This window comes from Accipiter gentilis, chromosome 29 (genome assembly GCF_929443795.1).
Source record: "Accipiter gentilis chromosome 29, bAccGen1.1, whole genome shotgun sequence".
Taxonomy (NCBI): Eukaryota; Metazoa; Chordata; class Aves; order Accipitriformes; family Accipitridae; genus Astur; species Astur gentilis.
Genome location: NC_064908.1, coordinates 5,941,535 through 5,954,817, shown reverse-complemented (window position 1 = coordinate 5,954,817; position 13,283 = coordinate 5,941,535). Strand labels below are relative to the sequence as shown.

General features: G+C 57.1%; 1 protein-coding gene across 1 annotated transcript; it reads left to right on the top strand.

The window, feature by feature from the left end:
- Positions 1 to 7,493: 7,493 nt before the first annotated feature.
- CDKN1A (cyclin dependent kinase inhibitor 1A) lies at positions 7,494 to 12,370 on the top strand. Its single transcript, XM_049832672.1, has 3 exons — positions 7,494 to 7,579; positions 9,934 to 10,344; positions 10,878 to 12,370. The coding sequence occupies exons 2-3, from the start codon at positions 9,942 to 9,944 to the stop codon at positions 10,940 to 10,942; spliced, it is 468 nt and encodes a 155-aa protein (XP_049688629.1). The 5' UTR covers positions 7,494 to 7,579; positions 9,934 to 9,941; the 3' UTR covers positions 10,943 to 12,370.
- Positions 12,371 to 13,283: the final 913 nt, after the last annotated feature.

The window sequence follows — 13,283 nt, the reverse complement described above, 5'->3', positions numbered from 1 at the left end:
CAGCCCGACGACGTGCACCGTGGTGTGAAAGGCCCTTGGCAAGCTGCAGCCCTCCATCGGGAGCCACGGTATCAGGGTGGAGCAGCGGTATCAGGGTGAGGCACCATGTCACCCTGGGTGTCGCTTTGGAAGATCACTACTGCCAGCTGTGAGAGAGAAGTATTATCTCCGCTGCGTGCAGAGGCTGCTTTGTCCATGAATATTCAGCAATATTCAGCGGCGTCTCTGCGAAGAAGCCCTGCTGCTCCGCCCAGCCTTTCCCCCGCCGCTGCCGACGGAGGGCTTGCCGTTAGTCTTTGCTAGAAAATGTTTGAGGTTACTCGTTTCTAATACCGACATTATTTACCATCACATTAAAACCTGGTCGGTCACTGCAGAACACCCACCAGCCGGACTGGGTGCTGTGCTTCCTGGTGCTAGTAAATGGTGGATTGATCAGCTTTTCATGCAGTCCTATTATAAGCTTTTTGGGAGGAGGCTGCCCCAGCCAGAGAGATAGGCTTCAGGTGTGGTACGCTGCTGCTCCTGCAAATAGTAATTCTTGTAGCTGCCTGGTTGACACATCCTGCTTAGAAACTCATGGTTCAATGTTCACCAGATTTGGAGTCAGGAGTTCCCCCTGCACAGGGCGAGTTTGACAGGGACTGGTGGGGTATTTTTTGACATATTGCAGAGTGTGGATATTTCGAGGTTTTAATGTTTCTTGTTTCACAGCCTCCCTCTCCCTCTTCGTCTCCCTCTTTGTGGCATATTGCAGTTGGTCATCTATCAATCTTTTCGTCTTCTGCAAAGCCCAGGTTTGTTACAGGAGGACAAGAAGGGCTCTGGTGCAGCGTCACTGCTGGTGGGTGATGTATGGGACGTTTTTAACCTGTTTCCAGCCTCTGTTGCACTGCTGACAGCAGCCCCAAGATTCAGCAAATTTCCTTTCCCTGCTGTAATGTGGATTCTCACAGGCGAGGCAGAGAAACCAGTGAGGGAGGCTCAAACCACAAGAAAAAGGTTTTATAGTGGTACCTGGAACTCCCCAACTCAGTTTCCAGGTTTGGTGGAACTGAGCAGAGCTCCACCACAGCGCGTGGACCGCGTCCATCCCCATCGCCAGGTCTGGCACAGCTCTGTGCCAGCGCTCGGTGTCAAGGCCAGCAGAGGTTCAGTGCAGGGTGAAGGCTGCTCCTTCACCCCAGCTCCAGGAAATCCTGCTGTGCATGACTGACACGTAGAAAGGAAAGTGCAATCGACCCTTACCCCGGTGTCTAGGTGGCGGCGGCCATATCATCGACGATGGCTTTATTGGACGTTGTACACACACAGCTGTCCCCTCCCATTACCTCTGCTCCACACGGGACCATGCACCAGCGTGAGTCACCGTGCAAGAGAGCCGTCCGTCCGTCTGTCCTTGGTGCCTGGTCTGGGTACTGCCCTCCTACAGGCGCCATTTCAGGTGGCTCATGGTGCCAGAGCTGATCTGCTCCGGCTCTACCCCTTCCCTCTCCTCTGCCCCACACCCAGCCCCACTCCTCACCCCCCAGCACAAGGGAGAAGTGAATCACGACCCCGCACCCGCCCTCACCCGGGGTGGCAGGATTCCTGAAACGCGTGCCATGAGCGGGGAGATCCCAGGAGACACTGACACACGCTGAGCCACCGCCTGGCAGTGCCGGCGGGCGCCGGGATGGGCGAGCAGGCCGGCACGCATCTCCCAGAGCCGTGGGTTTGGGGTTTGGTGTCGCTGCCTCCACGAGCGGGAGCGGAGGGACTTGCCTCGCAGACACTCCATCCTTGTGTCTGACTGTGGGGATTGTTTTTAAAGCTCACATCGTGAGCAAGCGTTAGTCAACAGCTCTCCGTAGTCACCTCCTTCTCACGCATGGCTATAAAGGGCTGGGTCGTGCTCCTGATAGATTTCAAGCAACGCCACAGCTTGGGGAGCAACAAATCCCTCGTCAGCAGCGCTGTGCTACATGTCATCCATTGGGAAGAAGTTACGTCGGTCGACAGCTTCCCACAGGCCTGGCTGCACCAAGAGCTGCCATGGGCTGGGGACCCCATATGCCGCATGGACGGGAGCAATTCTGCCCCACACTCCGCTTGCTTATTCCCACCCACGCAGTGAATCCTGCTGTGGAAGGTCCCGGTGGGCCTGGAGCAGTCCCTCTCCTCCCCCTGCCCACTGCCACCCCGACGGGAAGCTTCCCCTGCCCTCGCCGAGATGCCTGCGGGGAAGAGCTGGCTGCAAAAAAACCCTGTGGACGTTTTGGATGGACCTTATTCCCCGCAAGGAGCTTTGCAAAAGGCTGGAGCCATTCACCCCGATTCCCAGCGGGGCATCCGTGCCCCCTCCACGGGTGCCAGCCGTCTGCACCGTCCTGCCTTGCTCTCGGGTCGTAGTGAATGAGGTAAAGCAGCAAGTAAATAAACAGGCAAACGAGCCCGAGGTTCGAAGCCAGGTACTCCCTGCTGCCCTCGCTGCGCTCTGAACAATGAGGTCCTTTGCTGCCAGCAAAAAAAAAAACACCCCACAAAGCTTCCAAGCTGCTCATGGAAAGTCAGTGAAGCAATTACGTTAATGACTGTGAATGGGGCTAAAAACAATCTTGGATGAAAATGAGTGAGGGGCCGAATGAAGCAACCGATTCATAGCCCAGCTCCCGCATCCAGGAATATTTCCAGTAAGCAAAGGCCTTGTTTTAGGGACTGTCTCATCCCCCATTTGTGCTTGGTGGGACTCTATTTCCACTCTGCTGGGTCCGGTGTCTCATCAAAATGCCTTCATAAATGGAGCAAACAAGGGCTGTATATGGCAGGGAAACAGTCAATTAACACGATCTGAGTTCTTTTAGGGGCAGAGTTAATCAAGCATTCAGCGTTTTGTCATTCTTGTCTTTCTTTCCTGGGAAAATCCTATTAGTATAAAATCACTTAATTGGGCACTTCAAAGAGCTGATGGGAAAACAGTCTTCGCTGGGATATAAACGCCATTCAGCCGAACACTGGGTTCATTTAGACTTTTGCTGGAGCGTGAGTGTTTCATTAAGAGCCTTCACGTTTCCCACTTAAAAGAAAAAAGCTTGTTAGTAGAGATAATAAAAAGAAAAAAAAAATCTTGGAGATTTGAATCTTGCTGAAGAGGGTTTTTACTGCCTGAATAGGCGGGGCTTTGTTTCAGGGCTTTGTCCTCAGCAGAGCCTCTTGCACCTAGAGTTAGTTGCCTGTCAGTCTGCTTTCCTGAGCTGAGCGATTTCACACCTGCCTGGGGTGTTCTTGCAAGTAAAAAGTGTTTGACGAGGGAAAGAGTCAGCCCTGGTCAGACCTTTTGGGGTGTAGGATGATGCATTTTTGCAGGACTGAACCCCAAAGCCTGTGTGCTTGTCCCCGTTCTCTGTGCTGGGGTAGAGGTCCCGTCTTAATTCCCCCATTCTCAGGTTGTTTCCCTGGGCAGAAATTCAGGTTTTTGCAGAGCTTACGTTTATCCCACCTTGAAAAATAACACAGCGTGCTCTGATCTGTCATTGCCAACTCTATCCCAAAAGACCTGAAGGATGCTCATCTGCCCGACCCTTTTCTGTTTCTTCCCGCTACATCAGTTGATCTAACAGGAATATTACATTCCAGCCCCCCCCACCAAAAACCACTTCACGTACACCTTTGACCACCAAATCTGCAAACCTTCCTTGCTGCTGGGGAGGGCTGGGTGAGGCACCACACGGATCGCTTCGTTTCTGTGGTCGGCGCTGGCAGGCTTCTGTCTGGGAAAACGTTTCCAGGTCAATCACATGCTTATATATTAATGACATTTTGTAGTCAGCCTTTATAAAATCCTTACATGTAGGTGTTCATGGGCATTTAAAACAGTTGTTATGAGCATGGGTTGGATCTCAGCGTGTGATTCCCATCAAACGGGCTGAGATCCTTCCTTGGTGCAATGTTGGGTTCTTCCCTTTGGGGTCAGGATTACCTTACGTAGTTCCACAAAGCCACGTTTCCCCATTCTTCTCCATCTCACCCAAGGCTGGGGCATTCAAACCCTGATTTCTTCACCTGACAAACCATTCCCCTGCTCCATGCCAAAGCTCCCACCCACATCTCCTTGGCTTTTAGGGGTGCTGCTCCCCAAGTCCCCAGAGAGGATGAAACTTGGTGTCAGAGGCAATGTGCCCGGGCACATTCCCTTGACGAAACCCCGGCCGTGCCAGTGCTGAGGATGGGCTGAGTCACATACCAACTCTGCCCACTGTGAATAATGTATTTGCATCTCTGTCTGCAGTGGCTTCCCCTCCCCTCGGTGTCTGCGGGACCCACCTGGGGAGATCCCCCCGGGAAGGAAATGCTCCCAAGGGTCCCCGGCCAAGGCAGCAAGTGTCACTTGGTGTTTAGGTGCCCCTGGTGCTGGGAAGAAGGTTACTTTGAAGGCTATGAAATATGCATTCATTTAATATGCTCCTTTTGCTTCCAGGCATCAGGATGGGTTTTTCAAGCAAATTACAAAGACGGATTCTCCCAGGATCGCACCCCTCCCAGGTGGGGGTTTGGGACACCCCTCGGGAAGGGCGAGCCTGGGACAGGAGAGCTGACGGCTCCCACTCAGTGGCTATAAATGGTGAGAAGGAAACACGCCGATCTTGGTCCCCAGCCCCGCGCCTCTGACCTCCTCCTCCTACATCTTGCTGGGGCTGAACATCATGAGTCACCTTTGGGATTTTTTTTTTAAAGTTCCTGTACCGCCTTCTGTATTAATCACACTTTTTTTTTCCCCTTTTTTTCTAGCAATGCCACTGCAGACTTGACCATGGACTGTCTGACCCAGACCCTGACGCCATTCATCTCCCCACTTCCCATTTCCAGTAACCCACTTTGCTGAGGTCTCCTCTGATGCTGGTGCTGCCGTGCAGCCGGAGGTCCCCAGCTCCTGATGTGGGGGCATGAGGAAGGGGAGCGAGAGCAGAGTTCACAACAGTCAGAAACCTGCCCCCCCCCCCCATCATCCTGGGGTGCAGGGAGGGGACCCCACCCCACCAAAAAAATCACAGACATAATTACAGAATTATTTTCCTAAGGGAAAATCTATGTCCAATTTATTTTCTGGCTGGTTTTGCCCTAGAATGTATTCCCTGTGTAACTGGGAATATTCGCATCAGCCAGGCTGGTCGGTTATCTCACGTCACTTTGGTTTTTTAATCCCTCGCTCTTGCATCAGCGTTTGCTGTGGGTTGCACAAGCGAGACCACTCCTTCCTGTGCCACTTTGGGCGCTAATTTAAAAAGCTGCTGGTTTTGATGGTCCCATTCCCTTTTGTGTATACAGGGGGGCTTTTATGGAAAAAAAAAAAAAAAAAAAAAAAAAGCTGGTTTAAGCAGTAAGCATCCTCTCGGTAAATGCTGCTTCATCTGAGAGCCCTGGCTGGAAGCTGGAGGCTGCGCTGACCAGGGGAGGATGCCCACAGCGCTGCGGCTGGAATGGTGTCGGGCTTCCTTTCAGTGCCGATCGCGTCTTCTTCGCATCCAGAAGGAGCGAACCAACAAACTGCAGGTGGAGCAGAGCTGGCGGTTGGCGAGGAAACAATCCGCTACTGCACAGCGACGCATCCAACCCTCCGCAGTGCGGCTCTAAAAGCTGCTCTTTGCAACCAGGAGCAAAAATCATTCCCACATGGAAACGTTAGCGACGGCTTCCCTGCGAGGAAAGGCTGTTCCTGCTCACCCCCTCCTCTCCCTGCCTATTTATGAACAGAAAGACAGGCGGAATTCGGGAGCATCCCCAGCTTTGCCAGGATGGGTTTTCTGCAGCGTGTAGTATTAATTTAGGATGCTTTCACATTCCCCATCCTCCTTTCACCTTTCCTCCCATCCAACTGTGCCAGCTTGGAGGCAGCCGAGGGGGCGAGCAGCCGCCCATGACCCAAATGTCATGGCCCAGCGCCGCGGGGGGGGGACCAGCAATGGCAAATGCTGCCGCAGCGCGTGGCAGCCTTCAGCCAAACATGCCCAAACATATTCTCCAGCTGCTCGGGCCGCTGGGAAGCTGCTGGTCCAGCCAGGAAATACACGGGTGTTTTGCACGCCAAAGGTCTTGCTCAGCACCCCAGCACCCGCTGGCTCCAGGGGCCTTTAGGGGTGCCTGCCACTCCCAAGAGACCCCTTTAGCTTGGTCTTTGTCCCTTGGAAGTGTGCTTTCACCTTCTCGTGCCCCGCAGGAATACACCGCGTTTGCACCCTTGCTGCCCGAGTCGTGATGCGCAAGGCGCCTGGGAGGGTGCTGGGAGGGTGCTGCAGAATACGGCCCCCCCCTCTCTGTGCACCGGGGTAACCTGACTCTGAGGGCATCAGCTCTCGCACCGCGGGCAGAGTCGGACCCGCTGACCCCGCTCTGTCTGCAGCACAGGGGATGGGTGTCCCCCGGCCTTGCAGTTTAACCCCAGCGGAGGCTGCCCTGGGCTCAGACCTTTCCTGCCTGTGGACTTGGATGCATTTTCCAGATAAGCCACAAATCCCTCCGAATGCTCCCCACAGGTTCCTGCAGAACATGCACGGACTTGTTCTTCCTCCTCATCCCTGCCCAGGAGCCTACAGGACTCAAGACCAGCAGATCCTTCCCCAAACGCCACGGCCGGGTGCCGGGGGGGTTCAGCTGACAGAGCAGAGCCGGGCCCCCAGGAGAAAATGCGTCAGGAGAGGCCAGGGTGGGCTAGGAGGGGGTCGGGCAGTGCCTGCGGACCAGGGGAGCATCATCCCGGCGTGGCTCTGAGGTGGGCACCCCAAGGGCAGAGAGAGTCGCCCCTTCCTTAATCCGTTATCCCCCTTTCCCGCTGAAATCCTCTGCGCTAGTGACCCGCTGGGCGGGAAAGCCTGGGTGGGATATGTGGAACACCCCCCCCCACCCTGGCAGCCAGCTGAAGCGCTGCTCTCTAAGGATCCTGCGTCTCCCGATGGGGAGGGGGCACCCCTGTGTCCCCTGATGGGGGGGATCCCTGCACCCCTAGCAAGGGGGTCCCTGCATCCCCTGATGGGGATGTCCCTCCATCCCCTAACTGGGGGGGTCCCTGCATCCCCCTAGGAAGGGGGGGGTGTCCCTGTATCCCCTAACAGTGGGGTCCCTACACCCCCCGTAGCAAGGGGGGCCCTGCATCCCCTGATGGGGACATCCCTCCATCCCCTAAAGGGGGGGGGGGTCCCTGCACCCCCCTAGGAAGGGGGTCCCTGTCCCCCCTGATGGGTGGGGGGTCTCTGCATCCCCGATGGGAGGGAGGGACTCCCTGCACCCCCTCGGAAGGGGGTCCCTGTATCCCCTCATGCAGAATCCCTGCACCCCCCCTAGGATGGGGGTCCCCACACCCGGTGACCGGGTGCATTCCCGGCAACGGGACCGGGATGCGGAGCTGAGCGTGGCGGGGGGGGGGTGGGGGGAGCCGTGCCAGGACCGAGTCAGCTCCCCGGGGAGGGGGGGCCGGGCCGGTCCCGGGGCGGGGCGGGGGCGGGAGGGAAATCCCGGGCGACGCGGTGAGCGGCGGCGAGGCCCCGCCCCGCTCCTCCGGTATAAAGCGCGGCGAGACGCAACGGGCACCGGGAGACGCGACGCCACGGTGAGTGCGGCGGGGGCGGCCCCGCGGGGGGCGGCCGGCCGGTGGTTCTGGCCCTTCCCTGCCCGCGGGGGGTGTCACCGGATTTTGGCGGCGGGGGGACGGGCGGACACACGGTGCCGGTGCCCGGTTGGGGGTGGGGGGAGCGGGGAAAACGCCGGAGCGGGACCGAGCGGCTGCTCCGCCCCGGTGGTCGCGTCCCCAGCGCGGGGGAGGGAGCGGGGCCGGTCCCGGTGGCTGGGTCCCGGGGGAGGGGGGGGGGGGAAGCCGCCGCCGCCCCCCGTTTCGGGGCCGGGCGCGGAGCCCCGGTCCGGGCTGCGCTCGCCCCCCGGCGGCGGCGGGGCGCGGTGCGGGGCGCGGCCGCGGAGCATCCCTGCGTGTCCGCCGTCCCGCGGGGTTGGGCGGGGGAGGCCGCTCGGGGGGTTGGGATCCGGAGACCTTTCCCTGAGGGCTCCGGAATAACCCACCCCTCGCCCCGCGGCTGGAAAGACCCACGGGCTCATCGGTGTCATGAGTGGGGCGTTCTCTGCGCCTTCCCCTCCCCGGGGAGGCACCTGGTGCGGGGTGACATCGGTTGTCGGCTCCATCCCCCCTCGGGTGTGGGTGCTGCCCGGCCCCTCCTGCTCCCTAAGCCTTCCTCCAACTGGTGTAACTGGTCCCGGGTGTCGCAGGTGCCTGTGGGGCTGGCGAGGGTGCGTGGTGTGTGTGTCCCTGGGAGTGCCTTCAGCTCCCGGCCCGGCTGGGTGAGGTTTTAACGCAGCCATGCACCTGCATCACCTCTTTGGTCAAGTTTTGGGGTTCTCCAGCTGGGTTGCGAGAAGCCTTGAAGCTTTGGAGAGGCTGCTAAAAAGCAACGCCAGCCCCACGGGAGGGGACGGTGACCTGGGCTTGGTCCTTCCCTATTTGGTGGCTCTGACAATCTGCAATCGTGAGTCGGGGCGAAGCTGTTATCTCGAGGTGTGGGGGTTCTGGGGTGGTACGTAGGCCATGGGGGTGCCCTGAGGATGGGGAGACCCCTGCCTGACACAGGCAGGGAGGGCTGGAGGGTGTCCGGTCAGGGCGTCGAAACACGTCCCCTGCCTGCTACCTGCCGGGGCTTGCCTGGACATGCTGGGACTTGCCTCGCAATGAGGTCACCCTGTTTATGTACTCTGACTGCCAGGAGATAGGAAGCTGGATTTCTATTTTTACTTGAGGATGGTCAGTCTGTGTTGGGAGCGGAGCCGGGCTGGGGCAGGGCAGAGCTTTGAGGTGGCCCTGGGGACGGAGCAGGGTCTCCCCAGCCCCTGGCCTGGAGGCTCTCCAGCTGCCCCCTGGCACGCTGTGCTGGTGGCATGCCTGGTAATGTGGTGCAGGTGACCTGGCGGGGCTGGGGGTGCTGAATTTGGGCAGAAAGCTTCCCTGTGGGAGGCTGAACACCCCATCCCTGGGAACGTTTGGAGGTGCAAGCCTGGGTGTCTGTTGTGGTCCTGGCTTTGGGGGCCCTAGATTGGGTGGGCAATGAGAAAGCTGTCTTGCACACATGGATTCTATTTCTGTGAATCTGTTTTCAAAGCAGATTTAATGAGCAGGGTCAAGCCTCAGCTCCAAAAGCTGTCGAATCCCAGAGCGTTGTTTGCTTTGCCCTGATAATGAGGTTGCTCATAACTGTGGGCGGTGCGAGGGATCCATTAGCCCCATGCATGTGTAAGGGGGAGGACTGCTTGGAAGGAAAGGCTTTGCCATTTACTGTGAAGGTCAAGGCTTTTGGCACCGATTTGAAAAAAAACAAACAGGGTCTTGTCTCTGGTTACCCAACAGCTTCTTGCAGATAACGGGGGTGGTTAAGTGGTCAAGCTTGTGGCATATTCTTACGGTTGCTTAAAAGGCTTTCTTGCCACTGGGCCTGGGTTCTTGAGATGAAGAAACTGGCCAGAAAAACATCCTGTTGCTTCACTTGCCCATGTGCCAACTTGTCTTGTGCCTGTGTGGAAGCGGGAAGGCAGCAGTGTTGTGGATGGAACCAGTGGCAGCATTGAGGTCCCGGATGCTTTGCTCTGGCAGGGCTTTACCTGCTGGAGGAGGAATGGGCAACATCAACATTTGCACCTTCCCCATCCTTCTGCATCACAGCAGGCTGTGTTTGACTTCAGTCAGGCTCAAGCCGCTGCCCAAGACACCACTAAAATACCAAATGTCCGAGTCCAGGATGAATGCTGGCAGATGGAGGTCGCCTCCAGGCTGCCTCATTGCAGAGCCCAACCCAGCTTGTCCCACCTTGGCTACCGTGTGCTTTGCTCTGGCAGCAAATGTGCTGGCCCTTGGGCTTGCTCATGGCTTGCCCAACACCCCAGTAACTTGTTCTGCTTTCCTCCCAGGTGCCACAATGCCCCTGTCTCAGAGCAGGGCTGCGCAGATACCATGCAGCAGCAAGGTGTGCAGGAACCTATTTGGCCCTGTGGACCACCAGCAGCTCCAGAATGACTTTGACGACCTGTTGAGGCAACAACTGGAAGAAGCTCAGCAGCGCTGGAACTTCAACTTTGAGACAGAGACTCCCTTGGAAGGACACTTCAAGTGGGAGAGGGTCTTCCTGGCTAAGCAGCCAGGCCAGGAGGTCGACAGCCTGGTCAAGGCCACCAGCAGTGAGAGCAGGAGTTCCGTGGTCCACAAGGTCCCCCCCAAGGACCATCTTGGCAGGATTTGCTCGGAGGGGTCTCAGCAGAACTCAGAGGTTTACAGGGCTGGTTCCCTGCAGAGCTTGAAACGTGGGCAGACCACCATCAAAGGTGAGTGCTGGAGGCTTGGTGTCACTCCATGTGTGCTTGGTGGCATTGTCGGTGTCATGGCTCTTCTGGTAGGGACAGCTGGAGGGGACTCAGATGCAAGAGCCCTGCCTGGCTCCTGAGGAGGGGACCACCCTCCATGCATCTCTCTCCTGGGGGACCAGAGCCCATCATCCAAGGGGAAAAGGCTGCAAACTGGGTGCCTTTTGGTTGCTGGGGGTTAGGCAGGGGGCTCACATTGGGCTTGTGGGTTTTATAGCTGAAGATGCCCCAGGATAGTTCATCACCTTCTGTTCCCATGGCCTGAGCCTGTCCTCTAGGATCAGGGCCTGGAGTGGAAATGCAACTGAGACCAAACAGAATTGATGGTGGAAATCTACAGGCTCTTCTCTCCAGGAACTTTGGGTGGGTGGCTCTAAGATGGAGCCCACCTGGGATGGGTTTTGGGGTGCTTCCCTGGGGACACCTCCCTCTTCCTGCCCCACTGCTCCCAACAAGCTGGAGGCACTTTCCAACCCTCTCTTTCTGCCCTCCAGACTTCTACAGCTCCAAGCGGAGGATTGTCCCTGACAAGCCCAAGCCTGACAAGCCCAAGCTGTGACATGGTGGTGTTCGGCTCCTCTGCCATTGGGGACAGCTGCTGATGCTGATGTGCCCTGGGGGTGTCCATGGCTCTTTTCCCCTGCCCTGTACTGTGTAAGCTGTCTGTATGAAGCAATGTAGAGTCTGTAGTTTCCTATTTATGAGTAGCTCTGGGGTCCGGAGGGACCTTCACTGTGTGCAATGTATAGGAGTAGCCCACGTTGAGGCTCATAGCCCCACGGATGGGATGGAGGAGGACTGAAATGGGCCTGGTGGGACTAAGGCATTGCCCTGCCTGCAGAGAAGAAAGAATATGTCCTCTGCCCTGTGGTGGTGGGGTCAAGCATCACCCTTGCACCATCCTGCTGTGGTCCTTCCCCTGCCTGATGGCTGGCCGTGGAGGACACTTGTGTCCCAGCCACCTGGTGGCACCAGATATCCTTAAGAAAGGGTCACTGGTATGGATTGTAGAGCCCTGGGTCAGCCTGGCCCTGAGGACACACCGGTTGCTGGAACATGGTGGAACATGGCCCTCTTCCCAGCAGGATGGACCCAGTGGTGACAAGCCCTTGTCCATGCATGGAAGCAGAGTGACACGGGGGTGCTCCTTCCCATGGCTGCTTTGGGAGAGGAAATGCTGTTTCCCAGACAGCCCTTCCTTGGGGTGACTCACCAGTGCTGTCACCCATCAGAGATGGGTTGCAGATGGTGACAAACCCATTGGAGGTCCCCAGTGCTGAGCTCATTGTGGGACCAATGCTGTCTGGGAGGCTTTGGGGTCCCCTGGACTCTGCTGACCTAAAACCCCACTTTTTTACCTTGTTGGCTTGTTGAGTGGTGCTGTTTGCCCCCAAGTTCCTGCCTCCTTCAACACTGACACCAGGCTGGGGAGCTGCCTGCTCTGGCTCCATTGGATTGCTCTAGGGAAGGAATCCTGCTCACCAGCAAGGATGACACTGAAAGATGAAATCGTAGCGCTTTTTTTTTCCTGGACTTTTTCCCCTTTGGGGCTGTGGGGAGAGAGGACCCTCACTTGGCTCCACAGAGCAAGCAGCTTCAGTCACCTCTGGGACCAAAGGATGTCCCAGAGCAAAGGCTGCTTGGTCCCAGCTCTGAAGGATGAGTCTCTGCTTGTGAGGGACTCAATGCTGTCAGGTCTCAGCACTTTCATGGGGTTCATCTCCTGCTCTGCTGGATTTGGACTCTGGAAACTGGTGCAAGATGGTCCCAGGCAGAAAAGGGATGGAGTCAACCTCCCGCCTTGCACCACGATGCACTTTGCTGTCAGTGAAGCTGGCAAGCTCCCAGCACTAAATGTTTATTTATAAAAAAAATGCTATTAAGTCTATGTGGGGGGAAGAGGAAGGGGAAATACCTGATTGTCTATAAATGTTAACTCTGAATAAACACTTGTCTTGTGTAAGGGAACTGGTGTCTCTGGGTTAATGGAAATAATTGTGCTGGGAGCAGGGCCTGGCTGTGGGGAGGAGATTGCTCTGGTCTGGGTCCCTGCTGGGCTCTGGGGGCTTGGGGGTCACTCTGGGGGTGCAGCCCTCAGTTGGGAGCTGCCTTTGGGCTGTCTGGGAGCAGAGGCAGCTGCAGCACAAACCCAGCTGTGCTTTCAGCTGAGCTGGCCGGGGGAAGGGTCTGTGCAGCCCTGGGTGACTCCTCTGCAGCATGAGCTGTCAAAGCAGGGGCATGGGGAGCTGTGCAAGGGCTGAGAGGGGCAAAAACTCACCAAAACCCCTGTGCTTAATTCTGCTCCCTTGGGACAGCCGTCTGTTGTGGACCGGGGTGCAGGATTGGTGATGCCACTGTGTGGGGTGCCACTGTGGGCATCTGCTGCCCACAGCATTCCCCCTTCTCACTGTGACCCTGAACTGCTGCTGACCCCCAGCACACTATCTTATGTGGCTGTTGGCCATGGGCAAGCTGGTCATATCTCCCCTCCTCCTTTAAAGGGGTCCTGGGTGCCCAGGTCCATAAGGGTGACCCATGCTGTAGGGATGGGGACATGTGCATGGTGCCACAGTGCATGGTGGCACTGCTGATGAAAACATGCGGCAGCAAGTCCCAGGTGTGGGACTGAGACTGGACTTGCTGGATACCAGGGCTGAGATCCCCTGGGAGCCAGGGATGCCTCCACCATCAGCTGCTTCCTCTGAGGACTGAGCAAGACCTGTATGTGGACTGTGAGCTGAAGTTATGGTTAATGTGATAAATGACCTGATTTGCAGAGGATCCAGGTGAAAATAAAGTTTTGATGGTAACAACAACCTTGTGGTGGTGTTCAGCTGAGGATCCCTAAAGCTTCTGCCTGTCCCCGTAGTGTTGGGTGACACCTGTGCGTGCTGATGCCC